Source organism: Hevea brasiliensis, chromosome 4, assembly GCF_030052815.1.
Source record: "Hevea brasiliensis isolate MT/VB/25A 57/8 chromosome 4, ASM3005281v1, whole genome shotgun sequence".
Classification (NCBI taxonomy): Eukaryota; Viridiplantae; Streptophyta; class Magnoliopsida; order Malpighiales; family Euphorbiaceae; genus Hevea; species Hevea brasiliensis.
Window position 1 is genome coordinate 629,202 of NC_079496.1, and position 18,139 is coordinate 647,340.

The following is an 18,139-nucleotide window of genomic DNA, read 5'->3' on the forward strand; positions in this document are numbered from 1 at the left end:
AGATCCTAAAACAAACACTGGTCAGGAAAAAAGGAAACAGAACAATTTAATGTACGAGTAAGTGTACTAACAGAAAGTAGATTAAAAGAGAATTTTGGTAGACACAAAACAGATAACAAAAAATTTGACGAAGTCGAGTTCGCAGTTCCAGAACCCATAACACAAGAAGTAGAACTATCAGCTAAAGTAACAGTAGAAGAAGTGAGATTAGACTGAAAAGCAGATAAAAGACTAGAATTACCTGTCATGTGATCTGTCACACCAGAATCAATAACCTATTTGGATGAGGAAGACACAAGGCATGTAGTGGATTTACCTAACTCAGCGATACCAGTGACAGGGGAACTGGTAGGCTTTAGAGATGCCTGATACTAGGAAAACAGTGCAAAATCCTTTACAGATACCAAAACAGTTTTCTCAGAGGAAGATACTGTAGAATCCTCTGCTGCCATATTTGCCATCTGTGATTGCTGATTTTTCCTCTGAAGTCGTGGACAATTATATTTTATATGGTCAAGCTCATGACAATAATAACAAATGACTCCTCTTGAGTCCTGATTAGAACTAGCCTCCCCATTACGCTGATTACCTCTGTTGCCTGTAAATCCTCCTCTACTTCCTCTTCTATTACCCTGTTGTCCATTTAGATTACGGCTAATAAGAACACTACTGGCAGGCTGTGAAGATTGAGTACTCTCTGTACGAAGGACCCGTGTGAACGTTTCATGCAAAGAGGAAATCTCAGAACTGAAGAGAATCTGAGATTTAGCAGTCTCATACTCTGAAGGAAGGCCTGCAAGAAAACTCATAACAGCCAGTTGCTCCCGTTGGGCCTGCTGAACTTTCACATCAGGACTAAAAGGCAATAATACATTAAGTTCCTCATATACCTGTTTAAAATCCATCAAATAAGCCGTGAGAGACCTATCCTCCTTCTCAGCATAGTAGAATGCCTTACAAATATCATAAATACGGGAGATATTCCCTTTACCAGAATACAGAAAATTTAAGTAATTCATCAATTCCTTAACAAATTCATAGTGATTAATTAAACTAATTACCTCACTATGAATCGAGTTCCGAAGCTGCAAAAACAACCGAGCATCCTCTCTTAGCCAAGTTTGCCGTGTATCATCAGTAGGTGGGTCTTTAGTAAAGTGATCAACCTTATCAATGCTACGCAAATAGACCCTAACAGTCTTACTCCACTCCAGATAATTCGAACCATTAAGTTTGTGTTCCGTGATCTTAGTCATCACCGGAATCACATCAGAAATAACATTCTTATTGTCTGCCATTTGTTGAGACAAAGAAAACTAACCGAAACGCTAATCCAAAGTGCTTACAGCCGCAAAATAACTCAAAATCACAAATCAAGCAAATACCGAAATATGATCTAAGAGCTAAACCTCAGAAGTCCTTTAATGGTATACTGGATCAGGCAACAGCACACAGTGGTGGAATGAGAGGGTTGAGGCGACGCCGGCGATGCTGATCGGAGTCAAAATGGCCGCTTGACGCGCCTCCACGCACTGGCGAGTGAAGAAACGGCGAGAATCTGAGTTGGGCACGTGAGCCTCACGCGTTTGGATTTCGGCGACCGAATCAGAGGAGACGGCCAGTCGGCGGCCAAGGTCTCTCCTTAGCTAGGTGGTGAGAACAAATAGTCACCCTAGATAGATGACCTAGGGTAACAGTGGGTTTCAGTCCAGAAATAGACAGGAAAGAAATTCCAGATTTAGATTCCTTAATGAACCTGCTCTGATACCATGTAGAAAGAGATGATTCTCCTTATTTTCAATTAATCTGTACATAGGTATATATATACAATTGATTCCTATAATTGTGTTCTACTAATTAAGAAGAAATCCTAAAAAACAAATCCTAAATAGGAATACAGAATATACAGAGAAATAATATAGTGATTGACTTTCTATAACATTTCTAAATGAATCCAGACATAAAAAAAAGGTTATGCATTAAAGGAGTTTTGGGAGACAAAAAGTAGGCAATAATGGACTCTCAGTCTCAAGGAGAAAATGTTAGCAGATTGGCCATCAAAGGTTTCAAAGATTAGAGAAATCATTTCGATCAACAATCCAAGATATAGTTAAGAGCTAAAGACAGAGAATAAGATTTATCGAGTTTAACGCAACTTCATGAGAAATAAAGTTGTAGACCAATGTATGAATCACCAATAATGCATACCCTTTCCAGCTTTGGCTGCAAGATTTGTGACCTCCACTTCTAACTTAGTCAGCCCCTGCTTAAGTTAAAAAGATTTTAATAAAATGATATTAATGATTTATGAAGAATTTCAAACAAGGGTAGAAAAAGTATAGAAACATTAAAAGCTCAAAGATTGATAAAATATACAAAATGCTGGACATCAGGTATTCCTCAAAATTATAATGATAATGGAAGCAAATGCTGCACATCCTCTCAAAATTGATATGATCAAAAGGAAATAAAATGGAAAGATTATGAGGAATTTGACAATAGATATTATAAATTAAGATTATTTGGAAACAATGTAAACATGCATAGGCGCATAGGGGAAAATGCCATTCACATTTGCAGAATCTTTGCAAAACAGCATACATTACAAATGCTTATAAAAGTCAATGTTTTATCCTTTTTCTTTTCACAAATTAAAGATAAAATGTTTTTATCACTTAGAAGCATATTAGAAAATTATCCCACCAAAAAACAACAGCTGATTGTAATCCCACAACATGCTAGAACTTTATACAATTTCTTCATTCAAGAATCCCTCTTTTTTCATTTCAAATCACAAATAAGCACCTTTATTTAAACCATAATTTCTTCCATCACACTTTTCCAAACTACTAATCGTTAATCATTTTTTCAACAAAACATTATCTCTTTAATTACACTGAAAATGCATACAATATAATTAGAATGACCATTGCAACCAGCAGATAATATGAATAACAACCTCTAATTTTATTTTAAATGAAAAAAAAAAAAAAGTATCAGCCATCCATCAATGATCAAATTAAGGGATATATCAAAAAGTGCAAAATAAAAGAGAGATAAAGGGAAAAGGAAGATGAAAAGCAACTAAAGGATTTAATATTCCACTTTAGTGTTTGAGCCTGCAATTCCATTCCAGCAGCATCAATGCATCATCAAATCAGTATGATTGTACAAAGTTAACAGCATTGCTCATAAAGGGCAGAGATGTTGCAAAAACATTTTATATTAATATGAACATTAAACAGAAATCTGCAGAATTCAAAACAAGAAGTTTAGAAAAAAAATGCTTTTTTCTAAAACAAATGGTCGATATCAAGGTTAAACCAATCAATTTGAAAAGCTAAAATATTGTGTCCTGAATGAAGATAGAACCCTTAATTGGATTTGCAGGAATAAATGGCATTAGAACCCTTAATTGGATTTGCAGGAATAAATGGCATCTCTGGCTAAAGGGTATTGAATCCGGTTTAATATAACAACGGTCAGGGGTGGAGAGAGTGATGAATCATGAATGAATTGCATGCAATCTCCCATAAAAAATAAAAAATAAAAGTAAAAAATCAAATGCAAAAAAGCATACAAAGCCCCAAAAAAACTTATCTCAAGATTATCACTAATTAATAACAACAAATAAGAAGATATGACAGGTAAGTACAAGTTACTTGATCAAAGAATACCTTTCGAGGAATTTCAAATATGAAAACTTCATTCCACTTTGCAATGCCACTATTACGTTCATTTTCTTTAGGAAATACAGGCTTCACACATTTTGTCCTTGCACTCTGAGGAAAATGCTTTTGCTGATCTGTCCCCTGACTATCAACAACAAGGCGTAGAGCACAAAAGAAGTTATGGCTATTACCATCATCAATGATGGGCAAACCCTGCAGAAAATAGGAAGATTTATCTTTAATTCCAGCGACAACAAACAGTGTTTACTATATAAGATGGATGGGATGAACTAAATGAACTTCAACAGTTGCAACCTTAGCTTCAACTATCTGGATAACAACATAACAGCGTGCTTCCCTGGATTCATCTGCAACTTTTAACCTGTCAGAAAATCTTGGAGGTGGGATCCACACAGAAGCACAGCCACCAGGATGTAGCTGGTCAACTGCATTCACATCATCCTCAACCTTTTTCAGATACATATCACATCCAAGTTCATTTTCAATTGTTACAGTCTGAAAATCATCTTCATCCAAAGCAGAATAAGTTGGATCCTCTTCTCCTCTACGATGACTACCAGCTTCCTGCATTAGAAAGAATAAGTCTCAATAAATAAAATAGCTGCAGAAGATTCTTTGAAATATAAAGAGCATTTCAAACTCATTTAACCTCATTTAGCTTTATTGATTTCTGGTCAAGTTCTAGCTGCTTTCTCCAAGAAAGAATGGTCCCTACAAAAGTTTCAAGGTTGGCTGCACTGAAATTTACATTCAGAATACTGGTTGCGGCGATATGCACTCTCTTTGCAAGTCTTGATGGTGGATGTACATTGGTATCATAGGTTTCAAACCTTGTAAAGGAAAAATAAAATAAAATCAAGGGTATTGCATCGACTGAAACATAAACAGTGTAAACAGCATAACCAACAACATTACTTGAAGATTCCGTCAAATGGTTCCACAAGTGGCTCCCATGCTTCCAATTGTGTGTTAAAGGTTGACGCAGCAATAGAAGAAATGAGTACAGCATTCATTGCCTCCAGTCGACCATGTGTTGCAAGCTTGATATTGGTTATTGTAGTATCAAACAGAGGTGTCATCTGGAAAGGAACTTAACATAAGAATAAAATAAGAAAGAAAAATAACTATCTTTAGGCCATTGTCTACCGTCTAGTTCCAGAGTTTACAAACCATTCCGCATAAGCTGTCTAAAACAGTTACAGAAAAACATCTTAGCTTCAGCTCAGCAGTTATGTTTTCCCGTGACTTTGGCTTCACAGAATCACCAATTGCAAATGCCAACCTGCTTGATGGCTTTTTCAGATCAGGGCGGGCAAGAAAAGTGGAAGCCTACAGAAACATAGGATAAAATTAAACATATGATTCCTCAGGTTCAAATAAAAGTGCAATGGGTTGATCCATAAGATCAAGAAAAAATAGATTTAAAAAAGTAAACTTAAGGTAAATATTTAGTTTAAACTGTCGATACACATAACCACACAAATCAAGACCAATTCTGCCTAAGAGTTCAGCAACTTCCATCTTAACCTGATTCTCAACTTTCCAAATACTCCAGCAATGAGATGCCTTTGAGCTAGAAGATCTCGAAATGGGCATCTCAACTATATTCACTTGGTTAACAAGATCCATCCTTGGGCAGCACAATGAAGATACTCTAGGTGCTTCATCCGTTCTGGTGACAACACATCCTAGAGAAGCATATCCAGGAGGAGCAATTGGATACCAGAAAAAGACTTCATCAAAACCTTTCCCAGCAATATGAGCAACTTTAGTAAATTGCACAGGCCTTGAAGAGAGTTCAGGATTATCATTTCTAAATATTAGGCCCAAAGCAGGTGGTTCCAAGCTGCAAAGAAGAAAAGGTAATCCCACATGTTGACTAAAAAGAAAACATAAGATCCATTACTATAGTTAGAAACAACTAAAGAAAAAAAAGCATAACAAAATTGTCTAACCCTTCAGTAATGCAATCTCCTAGTATGGCATAACCAGGACGTGCAATAGGTCGCCATATTGAAACAGGTCTCCGTACATCACTGCCCTTGTCCCACCATATCCTCTCAAAATTGGGGGTCGATACGTAACAATTAGATGCTTTTGAAATTGATCGGATAATGTCCCATCCAGATGAATTTTCTGTCTCACTGCCTTTTTGCTTACATTTATGGCCGTGGTCAACAGTCAAATCTGATGCAGTTTCTTTAGACAAAGAATGATGCCGCATGGAGCTCCAGAGGAGAACATGACTAAGGTTGCAACTATTGACTCTGGGAGGATATTCAGTTGAAGAATGGGCAAAAAAAGATGCAATAACATTGTCCATGCGCCAAATACTAAACCCAGATACAGACAACGGATGTGGTGGCACACTAAATAAGCATTCAGAATATGTTGTAGATGCCACAAGGTCAGACCGTAGGCAATGAACTATATGATTTGGTGGAGGTTGGCTTCCTATATTGGCCACACAACCAAGAGCTGTGTATCCTGCTGGCGCAACAGGCATCCAAAGAGAACAATCACTGTCAGAATCAGAATGGCCTTCACCTCCAAATCCTTGAATTTCAGAGAACAAGCCAATGAGATTAAATCCAATAGGCTTTCTCACACGTCCATATGTGTTACTCACTGCCATGACTGCTTGTGAAGGAGGATTTGACCTGAACATTAAAAATAATGAAAAAATACCAAAAAAAAAAATGAAAGTTCAGATGCATCCTGATTAGAGAGACCAAATAAAACAAACATAATGAACAAAAATACAATTTCAATAGTACATGAAAGTAAAATTAGAAATTAATTGCAATAATTGTCAAAATTCAGTTTCATTAAAAAAAAAAATTCCATGATTGGCATGTTAGCTATTGATGAAAGAAAATCCTGTTCAAACGATCCATTGGAAGGTGATAATAAAAGTCATTGAAGCAGAAAGAACAAAAGGAATTGAAAATTGAATTAGGCAAGTATAATAAAGTTATTTAAAATAATTAGGCATGTTCATTCAAACCATGAGTGGCAAGAGTAATCTAGCATCTTGTATCCCCACATATCCTGTTGAAGGACTCAAGAAAGTCGACAATTGCTTTTAAGTAAATTTGATGATTATGAAGTGAAATTAACACTCCAAGATGCACCTCCCTTATCACTAATGAACAAGCAAAATTCATGCCAGCTCAGATTACGTTATCTTTTCAGTAAATAATCCTATAATGTAAATATAAGGCCATTGAATCTAATGAATGTTCAGCTGCAATCAGTTCTCTTTGTTATAAATTTTAAAGCAGAAACAGAAGAAGCTTTAAAAACTTATGAAGTCCAGATAAAGTTTACCTTGATGTCACACAATCTCCCAATATAACGTAGTTTGAAGGAGCTTGAGGCCTCCAGAAAGTAAGGTTATTACGAGGGCCATTTTCTGCATAAAATGTCCAAAAGTAATGGTAAGAGATTACCAAAGAGTTGATCAATTGTACAAGTAGGTTCTATAACTCCACAGCAAACAAAGCTAATATGTTAGCATCAAATCCTCCAGTTAAATAGATGAAAACCTTTTGGCGACACCCAAATTCGGTCATAGTTGATACAAGGTGCTATAGGAACCGCATTTCCAAATTGGAATGCAGCGGCTGCCTGAGTCTGCAAGTTAAGTAAAAGAGAAATGGCACTCAAGGAAAGATGGAAGCATATATCTGTAGATATCAGAGATATATTCGTTTTCTCCTTCACGGATGTATACCCTCCTGAAATATTCACAGGATCCAGAATCATGAGACCAGAACCAGCCTCAACTGTCAGATCCTTCACCAGTGCTCGAATCCAAGTGTCATTGTCTTTTGTTGCATACCTGGTAAGCAAAACAATTAACCGAGTTTAATCAGCATCTGCTATTATTAAAATAAAATGGAGACAATGTTCTCTAGCCATAGATAAAATAAAAGTTAAAATTCATCTATTTGTCAGGAAATAAGGTATTAGCAAAGGCAACGAAAGAGTAAATAAAAGAAAGGATAAGAACAAAAAAAGTGAAAAAAGCTGTCTTACCCAACATCTATGTGAATGCGTTTTAAATAACCAATCCTTTTATCGAATTCAAATGTATATCATTACAAGGTAATTCACAAAGAAATTATAGGGAAGTTCCAAAGAGTAAAAGACTTGGAGGAATTTGAGGGAAGTATTGATATCAGACACTGTTGCCCTTGAAATGTCCTCAGAAATTTGAAACATAAATAACCTAGCATTTAGATGTGTATTCTCAAATTTCCTTTAAATATCTTATCCCCTCTGTATTCTTTGAACAGTGTATGCTGCGGCCATGAAAACATCCAATGTAGCCCTGTCATCAGATAGCATCCTGCCTTTCAGAAAATAGTGAGTAAATTGATGACTTTATTCCAGCATATTTTTGCTTTCTGGTTGCCATTACCTTTTTGTATATGATACATAAACTTCATTGCAAGTTTCAATACAGATATATATGCTATTGGGTCAGCTCTGTCCTGTGGAATTCAGAGTCCTTGATTGCCATCCCATTGAGCTAAGGGTACCATTTGAAAGAGAAAATAAAATTTGAAAAGTTTTAAATTTGAACTGGAAACTTGAGTAGCAGTAGCTTTTTGGAGAAGTACCAAATTAGTATAAAGGAAATACTAAATTGCAGTAAGGGCAATATTTCAAATAATATTTTAGTATGTGCTTCAGAAAAAACACAACATATTATCATCAAGAAAAAGGGAATGAGGTACCAAAACCGGTTGCAAAAAGTACAAGCACAGAAAAAAGAAAGCAAATTAATAAACTGGTATGTCTTACATGAAACTTAAATCCATTTTTGCACGTAGAAGCTTTTCGCCATATGAAGAATCATCTAATGAAGATTTTGTGCCATCATAGAAGGTAAACTCAGAAGAAACAACCTACATACATAAATAATAAAAAACACTGAATCATTTCAGGAAAAAATATTCTCAAAAATAGAGCCTGATTTAGATTATTAAAAACATTAGGCAGTGATCATTGATAAGACATGGCAGCACTGTTTGAATTTGTGAATATACTATGAGGAATCCTTACTAAAGGTTTCTAATAACATGAAAAAGAGGAATACCATGGATGTGATTGGCAATAAGGACTCTTAAATAAAATTAGCTAGGCCAAATTTTCAGTTGATAGATTTGCATGCCAAAAGCCAATTCATAAAGCTTTCAAATGAAGTTCCAAATATAGGAATGCTGCAAAAAGGGAGAGAGTACGCCTTATACAACAACAATAACAACTAAGCCTTACAAACTAGTTGGGGTCAACTATATGGAATATGGATCCTTTTTTCGCCATCCAGCTCTATTTGAAACCAACGAGTGCACCTTATACTACAACAAATGGCCCATAAAATTGTAAGGAGACTTTGACTAAAAAGAAAACTTAGAGAAAGAGACAGAGACAGAGAGAGACAGAGACAGAGGAAACAAAAGAGTAAACAGAATTCATAGATCAGCATATTAAAGAGATGGGAATTTAGCTAAGAATTTGATTTGCTTAGCAGCTAGTTAGGTTGATTTATTACTATTGCAACAATTATTAGCGTTAATATAGTTGAACATCCATTGGCCTTTGTTAAAAGGGAATTCTCTCTCTCTGCCTCATTCAATTTTTTTTTTTTTTTTTTTTTTTTTTTTATGAAACCAACTTCATTCTTAATCTCACTTTCACTCTTCTTCTTCCTCTTCACTTTCCTTTTTCTTCCTTTGCAAAAACTCTCTGGTTTCTACTCCGCATTCCAGAACTGAAAGGTGGCGTGTGAAAAATTGCACACAACACAACCAAGCCCTAAGGGATGATTTAAGATCTTTGCTATAAAGCACTCTTGACTCAGTAGTCAGTAGTGACTGTTAGAAAATGTCCTGAATTGAAATTTTCCCATTAACTAAAGCTGACAGACCACCATTTGGAAGCTAGCTTTTGGTTTGAGTTGGGACCAAGCAAGTGGAATTTCTTGAAGACTTCAGTGAACACATGAACCAAGCCAAAATCTGTAATTGAGTGGGGAACCCACATCCTTGATGCCCAAGCGCTACATGGCTATGAATAGCCACTCTCTCAATCTCTCATGCAAATGGCCACAGGAAGCAATGCTTGTGTGCACAGCAAGCGAGACAGTGAGAGCCAAAGCAAGCCCAGGGTTGAGGAAAAATTCTTAAGTGAGTAGTACAAATACTTGAGCTTCTAAGCGTTAGTGTGGGTAATGAGTATTATAGGTCAATTGGGTAGAGAGAAATTTGAGTGTCTTGTAAAATATCCTATTTTCATAGTGGATTTTTTTTATTGTCTTCACCCATGGGCATTTGCCTTAAGCCGAACCACGCTAAATTATTGTGTGCTCCTGTTTTATTTATTTTTGTCATTTATCTTAACCAAATTGATAAAGCCCTGGGGATGATTTCTGCAATTGTGACTAAATTCAATAAAAATTAGGAACATTTTAGTTTGGTGAAAGAACTTTTCTCATAAATGTGAATATTGTTCTTTGAACAATAAAATCCCTTGAACTGTAAATTTCTAGAAGCAACATCGTCTGATAAGCCTTGTAGAAGTCAGTCTTGACTTCTCATGTGATAGAAAACGACAAAGGAAAAAAATATAGCAGCACATAATATATTGCCAGCAACCCAAAATGTCATATTTTTATATAAGCAAAGCAGATAGCAGAAATTAATATGAAAACGTACACAATAAACAATGTCATTATAGTAGATGCCAATACTAAGAGCTCCAATAGGAAAACAAAGGAGACAACACCATAAAAAGTTACCTGTGCTTCAAAAGTGAAACTCTGCATTCCATTTGAATCATTTTGAGAATCAGAGGTATTCAAGTTGTCTGATGATCTATGCATGTCATCCAGAATCTTGTCATCATCAGGTGAAGAATTGTCCACCAACAAAATGTCAACACCATCTTCTATGGCAACCGAGTAACTGCTATCATTACTCAAGTATGCATACTTCCTCAAAAGGGAACCATTCTGATAGAATAAGGAATAACCAAGCATCATATTTACCAAATGTCAGCTGTTCAATTGGTTGTTATTCAAAATCGAGAAGAAACATCTAAAGCACATGCCACAAAAGCCAGCAAAAAAATTTAAATAAGGTATTAATAAATGGGGTAAAATGTTAATCTTCTTCTTCCTTTACAGTTTCAATGAGAGAAAATTAAAAGAATTAATTTGTCTGAAATACATTCTGAAGATAAAAGATTACTTAAATAAATAAGCTCATTTGCACTGACATCCCACAGCTTAAAGAATAAAGAACCATGCTCATTATTTTGAAAGGTTCAAAATTCACAGTAGATATTGCATTCCCAGAAAGTAACCACCAAATAAAATAATGTATTAGAGACAAGTTTATTGATATTATAACAGTTATTCACACGTTTTTCTAATCAGATACTGAGTTGCTCAAAACGTTTGTTTGACTTTTACAGAGACAAGTGTAAGATTCTTCTGATTGAGAGATTACAAGCTGAACAAAAGCTATGCACGGTAACTGTTAAAAAAAAGATACGAAAGTTCATAAAGTGAGACAATATAAAGAAAAAGTGGGAAGCATAAGTACCTCAATCTTCACATTAACAAACTGCAGCCTCTTGCCACGCCCAATTATTATGATCGGTTGGGATCTCACAGAATTAAATTCTTTCATATTGGTTTCTTCACTTAGACAGATAACCTTTCCACAGCCGTCATATGTATATTCATCAACTCTCTTGGCATCCACTATTAACTGCCTACTTGGAGACAAGTGCACAACGTCCTCCCTCTGTTTGTAAACAGGCTCTGAGAGTACTATGCTATTGCTTCTACAGATGGGATCCTTCTTAGGATCTGTAGTTTCCTCCCTTCCAGTTATTGCGCCCAATGCTGGCACAAAAAACTCTCCCACAGCTAGAAGAAAATCTGGTACAACAAGGACACGAGGCTGCTGAACCCGAACCACACATGATTGGGACGAAAGTCGCCATCTATAGTCCATCAAAAACATTGTTGAATATGGTACATCCATATCAAGGCCAGATTCAGATTTTATCCTCCTAAAGCTGGCTCTGTTCGGCAAGTGTGAAAAATTTCCACTAGAAGCTTGTTTAGAAATATCAGTAGACAACCCAAGCATCAAGCGCATTTCAGGTTTTGTATCAGGGCGATTGTCCAATATAGAAAATTTAGGAATAGTTATGTAGAGATCTGTTTCAGACAATGAAGATGTCCGGTATGATACCCATAGACCTTCCAACTGAAAATGAAGACAATTAGGACTCACAAGCATAGCTCATATAACATTAAATATAAATACAGTAGATGGACAAAAAAGAAAAAATATGCATATTGCATTTGTGATATTAAATTGGCAGTAGTGAATGAATAAGACTTACAGCAATATGAGCTAATGGTGACTCATGAATGCCATTGCATAGCTCCAACAGTGCATAATTGATATCAACTGCCACAATGTTAACAGTTTGTGATAATAATATTTGACTATTCATGTTGACCTTGTCAACCAGCATTCGCATTGTATCTTTCGAATCAGTCTTACTACCCCGAAAACTTGGAGGAAGCCTTGGCTCTTCGGATAAATTCATGAATGTACAATTTAGAATTACGTTGTATTCTTTATCAGACACAACACCATGGAGGAAATCCACCTGCTCAAAGATTCGAGAAAAGAGTTGCCACACAAATGAAACACAACACTTGGAGAAACCCACAAATGGTTACAGAAAATAAACAAATTTAGAAGGCATCAATCAAGGAAGTTCAATTCTCCTAAGATAGGAGGTGATGACCACAAAATGTGCAATGTAGAAGTAGAGATGCTAAGATGGATGTGTGAAAATGCAAGAATCGGGTAAGAAAGAAGTGGTTTCGAAGAATGGTAGAAATGCATGCGCTGAAGATAGCTGAGAGATGGGCAATGGAGATTGTTAGCCACGTAGCATAAGCCTACAGATGCACCAGAGCACAACATTAAGTGTATCTAAGTTAAACCAGTTGAAAAACTGAGGTACCTAAGGACAACATTAGGTGAAGTAATTAAGAAGGATTTAGTGTTAGAAAACCCTAATTTAAGCAAAACAGAGTAAAACAATCCACGTCAACCAATGCAGTTTGAATGGAACTGAAAGGTTTTACCATTTGAAAAATTGGCAAGCCACTGCAAGAATAATATCTTTCAAGGGGAGAAAAAAAAAAAGAAAAGTGGACTCTGAATAAAGAAAAAGGATAAAATAAGGTATTCCACCTAAAGCAATTCCATAACAACAAAAGATTATCATAGGACCCAACCATTACCTTTACTTCAAGAGAAAATGTTGGAACTTTCCCAAAAATATCTCGCAAACTGCGGCGCACATATATATCTAGTCCTTTTCCGTCCCGTATCATTGGCTTTCCCAGACAACCATCAACTCCTACAGACATGTTGATTCCCAGAATCTGAAATTTAAGGCAGTGTACTTCCATTCAGAAACTGGAATTCTAATTTCACAGTCAACCAGACCAGAGACATAAACACACCTTAGCATGAAGAACATCCATGTGGACAGCTGAAGGATCTTTCTCTGGGCAGCCATGCCAACTAAATTCATTTGTGATCTCTAACTGACCCAGATCAAGTTGAATAAAACTGCAATTATCATGGATATGTAAAGAAATTACGACATCAACCAGGTTAAGCAACTGCAGAAAAACATAAAAACCCACACTTCCAAATAAAAGCAAGAAGACCACTCATCAGGGCCTATTAGAGTTGAAAGGATAACAAAGAGAGAACGGAAGAGTGCAATATCATACAAGGCAACTAGACAAATTTTAAACCTCATCAAATAAAAATAGCTTAAATGAAGCTCCTTATCAAAAAGCAGAATTCAAAATGCCAGATAAAAGAAATTGAGAAGATATCCCCAATGCAGGAAATGTCTGCATGACATAACATTCTAGTCATGTTCAGAACTACTTGGATTTGTGGCAAAACATGATACCAATTCAAGCTTATCGATTTCCACAGAACAATAATTGGGAGTAAGCTGGAAACAAAAGAAAAGAGAGTTTTTCATTGACTTAACCCCTGCAAATTTCTTGTGTCAACTTCTTTTAGCAATGACATTTCCACTAAAATTTTGCAAGTCACTTCAATGAATATTACATAACAACTAAACTGCAAATCTACATACTCTTTGCTCATGGAATTCCTGGGAACAATGATAATTGGAGTGTCAAGTGAGAGGTCCAGCTTGAATGCAGTTGCTCCATCAATCTCATACTTCTGAATTAACCACTCAAAATCTCCAACTTTATCGACAAGTTTAATCGCTTCTTCAGTATGTGGAGTTGCAAGTTCCATAAAGTACACAGTTATCTGCAGAAACAAGCAGTCCAAAATACCTTTAAGTTCAAAACATTCAACCTTTTTAGACAAAAGAAAATAAAGTGAATAAAATAATTAAATATAATCAAATATTTCTCAGCACCTTTAGCGTCCAATTTTCATAACACTCCTATTTCAATTTCTATTTTGATGGATGGAGAAACTACTCCTAGGGATATTCACTTTTTTTTCAAAATGCTAAACAGAGATAGAAGTTATCTTATTGCTTAATAATCATGGTTCCTTTTATTTTTATAGGGTATAATTGGGAGGACTCAAAATTCGCATCATTGTAGGATTTATTTCATGTGATTGTTTCTTAGCACAACTTGTTTGTGATCCAAGATCTAGCTCTGTCCATGCTTAATCACATTTGAAATGTTGTGTGATACGAACATAGGAGAACCATACCCCCAAAAGCTAGCTGTTGAGGTTGGAGAGCCCAAGTCCATATATGCCCCATATTGAAATCTCATACCTTCAATGTGGGACCCCAGTTTCCTTGCAATGGAATCATAAAGGTTTTGTTTGGTTGGTGTCCCTAAATAGGACTAACACTGAGAATCTGTTACTAAAGCAATGCAAAGATCTACACGTATTATCTCCTAATGTGTGTTAAATAGTCTCCCATAAGGGAAAGAGCCATCTATTCTCATTGTTCCATCACTTGGATTATTTAAAATAGGTTTTTCGCATATTGATGAAACTGAGTAATGCAGTATGGGAAGAGAATTCTATTTAGGAATTTTGATTATTATAGACTTAGGAAATTTAAAAAGTTTTTATTGTTTAGGAATTATATTAATATTTTATTTAGGAAAGTATTCTTATTATTTAGGAGGTTCATTATTGTTAGGTATATTGTTTCCTAGTTTATCTTATATTCCTAATTAGATAGGAATTAGGGTTCCTAATGCTAATTTGATTAGGGTTGTAAACTCCCTATAAATAGAGCTAATTTTCTATTATTCAGTAGATTGACTATGATTATTATTGAGATTAATACAATTTAGAGTTAATTCTCTCTTTTCCGCAAGGTTAACTACAATTTAATTTGCATTTGAAGAAACATAAATGCTGACACCAAGCCTATATAATTACCAGTAATATTCCAACATACCTCTCGGACAAACCTGTAGAGGAAAATAATGCGTACAGCAGATAGTCGGCCACTCAAACTGTAATCATATCCTTCATAATCATCATCTTCAGCACAATAGGAACTAAACTTGAACTGGAAAAGAAAAACAGAGCCGCTATGTATGATTAGAAGTTATAAAATACCAGAGCCAACACTAAGAGCCTGTTTGGTATTGCTGTTGAAAAAATCACCTTTTTAAATATACTAGTTAGAGAATATTAAAAAATAATTTAAAATTAAATTTAAAATATTCTAATAATAAGAATACTAAAATAATAAAACAGCTTTTTTCAAATTATTTTTTTAAACAGCATCTAAAATTGTACTTTATTCAGAAAAGCAGTTTGGGCACTCCAAACTCAATGCCAAACAGGCACTAAGTCAAGTTAGTAACTACCTTTATAAGGGATTCAAGCCCTGGATTACGTATATCACAAAGCCAACTCCAACAATGATCAGTTCCGAGTGACATATCACAGAGTCTGAAATTTCCTAATGTGCCTTCAATAGAAAGAGAACCAGGATGGATCTTGAAGAAAGAATTAAATAAAGTCAAATATAACAGCAATCATGGGAATAAGGATCTACAAAGCATGAAAAAAAAATAAATAAATAAAGCCCAGTGAATAAAAGTGATAATTGGATTTAACTATAGCAGAAATACAAAATAATAGATAAAATAGTGATACAACAAAAAGCAAGAAATGCAGTCATGTTAGTCAATAACAAACTTCACAATGGAGTTTCAATTTCATTACTAATGATCGTCTCCTCACCTTAAGATCCAACAGGAAGCTTTCTTGCACAAGCACAGCAAGCTGAGAACTGTCCTCTTTGTTGAGAAAGACAGTGACACTGTCAACATTCATGTTTAAATAAAATACAACACGATGTTTACCATATCCCAGCAACCCTTTAACACGCCCATTATCTTCAGCCTTTTCTTTGTTCATCAAAGATTTGTCATCTGAGATTCCATCCATCTTTACATTACTTTGCACAGAATTCCCAGAACTTAGATCAAAGCCAAAACCAATTAAAGCAACAAGAGTAGGCCTGTTGCAAAAGAACTCTAATTTGGACATGCGGATACTCATCTGAAAATTTTCAAATGCAAACATCAGAATTAGCAATGTAATCGCTGACAAGGAATTGTAACAGATATCCTTGATAACCAAGTTTGATACCTGCGTATCTACACCGTCATAATCAGACGAAGAGGAGCTCCTTGTTGAAAAGATCATAGATACAAAATCCAAACTATCACCACCTTGTGCCTCATAAAATGTCTCATTAGAAATGCTCTTTCCATGTAACAGATCCTGCTCAAGAATTAAGGCTTCAGCAGACTCAAATTCCACAGAGTCACTGATAACTCCCACTGTTCCAGAATGAGACACATCTATTCTGGGTGAATAAACAGCAGGATCTGATGCAGATGAAAATTCAGGCAAAGCATCTGTAAAAGTATCATCATCATCATGAGGTACCACGGAGATCTCTCTCCCTTGAAGGTCAAGAGGGCTAGGACTAGGAGTTGCAAGTGTCTTATCATTCTTCAGCACAGAGCATGCCAAATATTGTGGGCTTGTAGACAGACAAGCTTGAAGTTCATCTTTAATTTTCAATGAGTGCAGCTTCATCTTGACTGTCAGGTCAGCCTCTGAACGAAGCATGTGCACCTGCAAACCGATATAATTTAAAAACAATATATGTTTTAATTGTTCAGATATACTTCAGAGTTTCAATAGAGCAAGTATGAAGGGACAATAATATGATTACGCTAACTAATCTTTGCAAAATAAAATTCTGACTATGATTTATCAACAATATATACACTAAGGAAAAAAAAAATAATAAGTAACTTAAGTTTATTTAAGCCCTAATAGATATTCACATTAATTTAAATTTTAATTATGATTATAATATTATATCCACTATTTTAAAACATATATTAAATAATTTGAAAATTATAGCAAGCTCATTTACACAATAATTTTGTTCATTTAAATTGAAAAAAATATAAAAATTTTTATTATCAAATTCTGGTTATAGTGTTAAACATTAATACTCTTTTCTAGATTAGACAACTTATTGGTAATCATTTAATTATTACAAAATACTTTTTATTTGGTTATAGAAAGGTATAAAAAATCTATTAAAATATAATTTGTCTTTGATTTTTATCATTTCTTTTTATTAAACAGTTTGGTTTTATCATTTAAGATTAGAAACCATATTAAACTACAAACTTTTTTTCAATTTTTCCAAATCAAATTAAACCATTTAAAAAGCTGAATGAAACCAAACTACTAAATTCAATATGACTTGGTTCAGATTGGTGGTCTAAATTAAATTGCGTACACCCATAAGTATAATTTTAATTTTGCAAAATAAAATGCAGACTAATAGCACCAACCTTTGCCCCACCGGCAAGAACCTCTATGATTAGAGTCTCCTTATGTTTTTCATCAACTTCAACTCCAGTCTGCTCAATAAAAAGATAAAAAATTTAAGTGCTAAAATTATTGAATCTTGGAAGGAATGGAAAATTGGACAGGTACTTGCAACAATAAACTAAATACCCCAAGCAGTACCCAAAGCTAATGGCTACATAAATTCACTTCAGACCTCTTAAGCATAGAGAAAATGGATTTGTACATACACAAACATTTTTTTCCTTTTTAAGGACAATGGGATAAATGATAAATCTCACCTTTCCATATATACATAACTTTGTCTCTACTACTGCCCCATTAATGACAAGGTCAGCTGTTTTCAAATTCGGGGTCCGGAGTTCCCCAAATTCAGCCGCAGCATCCCTTGTTTCTCCAAGTACGTCAATTGATGAAGGAACCTTTATGGAAAATTGATGTAAATTC

The 18,139-nt window shown here is 35.1% G+C and overlaps 1 protein-coding gene across 4 annotated transcripts in view; it reads right to left on the reverse strand.

The window, feature by feature from the left end:
• Nucleotides 1-18,139, reverse strand: part of LOC110637210 (uncharacterized) — a 46,309-nt gene that overhangs the window by 15,884 nt on the left and 12,286 nt on the right. For all 4 annotated transcript variants that reach the window (XR_009148084.1, XR_009148083.1, XM_058144855.1 and 1 more), the window contains exons 24-46: nt 17,974-18,114; nt 17,677-17,745; nt 16,445-16,939; nt 16,034-16,354; nt 15,655-15,786; nt 15,237-15,350; nt 13,923-14,107; nt 13,267-13,375; nt 13,042-13,185; nt 12,123-12,395; nt 11,309-11,983; nt 10,501-10,713; nt 8,505-8,608; nt 7,241-7,536; nt 7,023-7,107; nt 5,648-6,352; nt 5,220-5,538; nt 4,863-5,021; nt 4,608-4,771; nt 4,342-4,522; nt 3,987-4,256; nt 3,678-3,884; nt 2,209-2,263 (exon numbers count right to left, since the gene is read on the reverse strand). Coding sequence is in view for 2 of the 4 variants with exons in the window: in XM_058144855.1 (XP_058000838.1) it covers nt 2,209-2,263; nt 3,678-3,884; nt 3,987-4,256; nt 4,342-4,522; nt 4,608-4,771; nt 4,863-5,021; nt 5,220-5,538; nt 5,648-6,352; nt 7,023-7,107; nt 7,241-7,536; nt 8,505-8,608; nt 10,501-10,713; nt 11,309-11,983; nt 12,123-12,395; nt 13,042-13,185; nt 13,267-13,375; nt 13,923-14,107; nt 15,237-15,350; nt 15,655-15,786; nt 16,034-16,354; nt 16,445-16,939; nt 17,677-17,745; nt 17,974-18,114 (5,416 nt within the window). In the remaining 2 variants the exon portion in view is untranslated. The remainder of the gene's footprint in view (nt 1-2,208; nt 2,264-3,677; nt 3,885-3,986; nt 4,257-4,341; nt 4,523-4,607; nt 4,772-4,862; nt 5,022-5,219; nt 5,539-5,647; nt 6,353-7,022; nt 7,108-7,240; nt 7,537-8,504; nt 8,609-10,500; nt 10,714-11,308; nt 11,984-12,122; nt 12,396-13,041; nt 13,186-13,266; nt 13,376-13,922; nt 14,108-15,236; nt 15,351-15,654; nt 15,787-16,033; nt 16,355-16,444; nt 16,940-17,676; nt 17,746-17,973; nt 18,115-18,139) is intronic.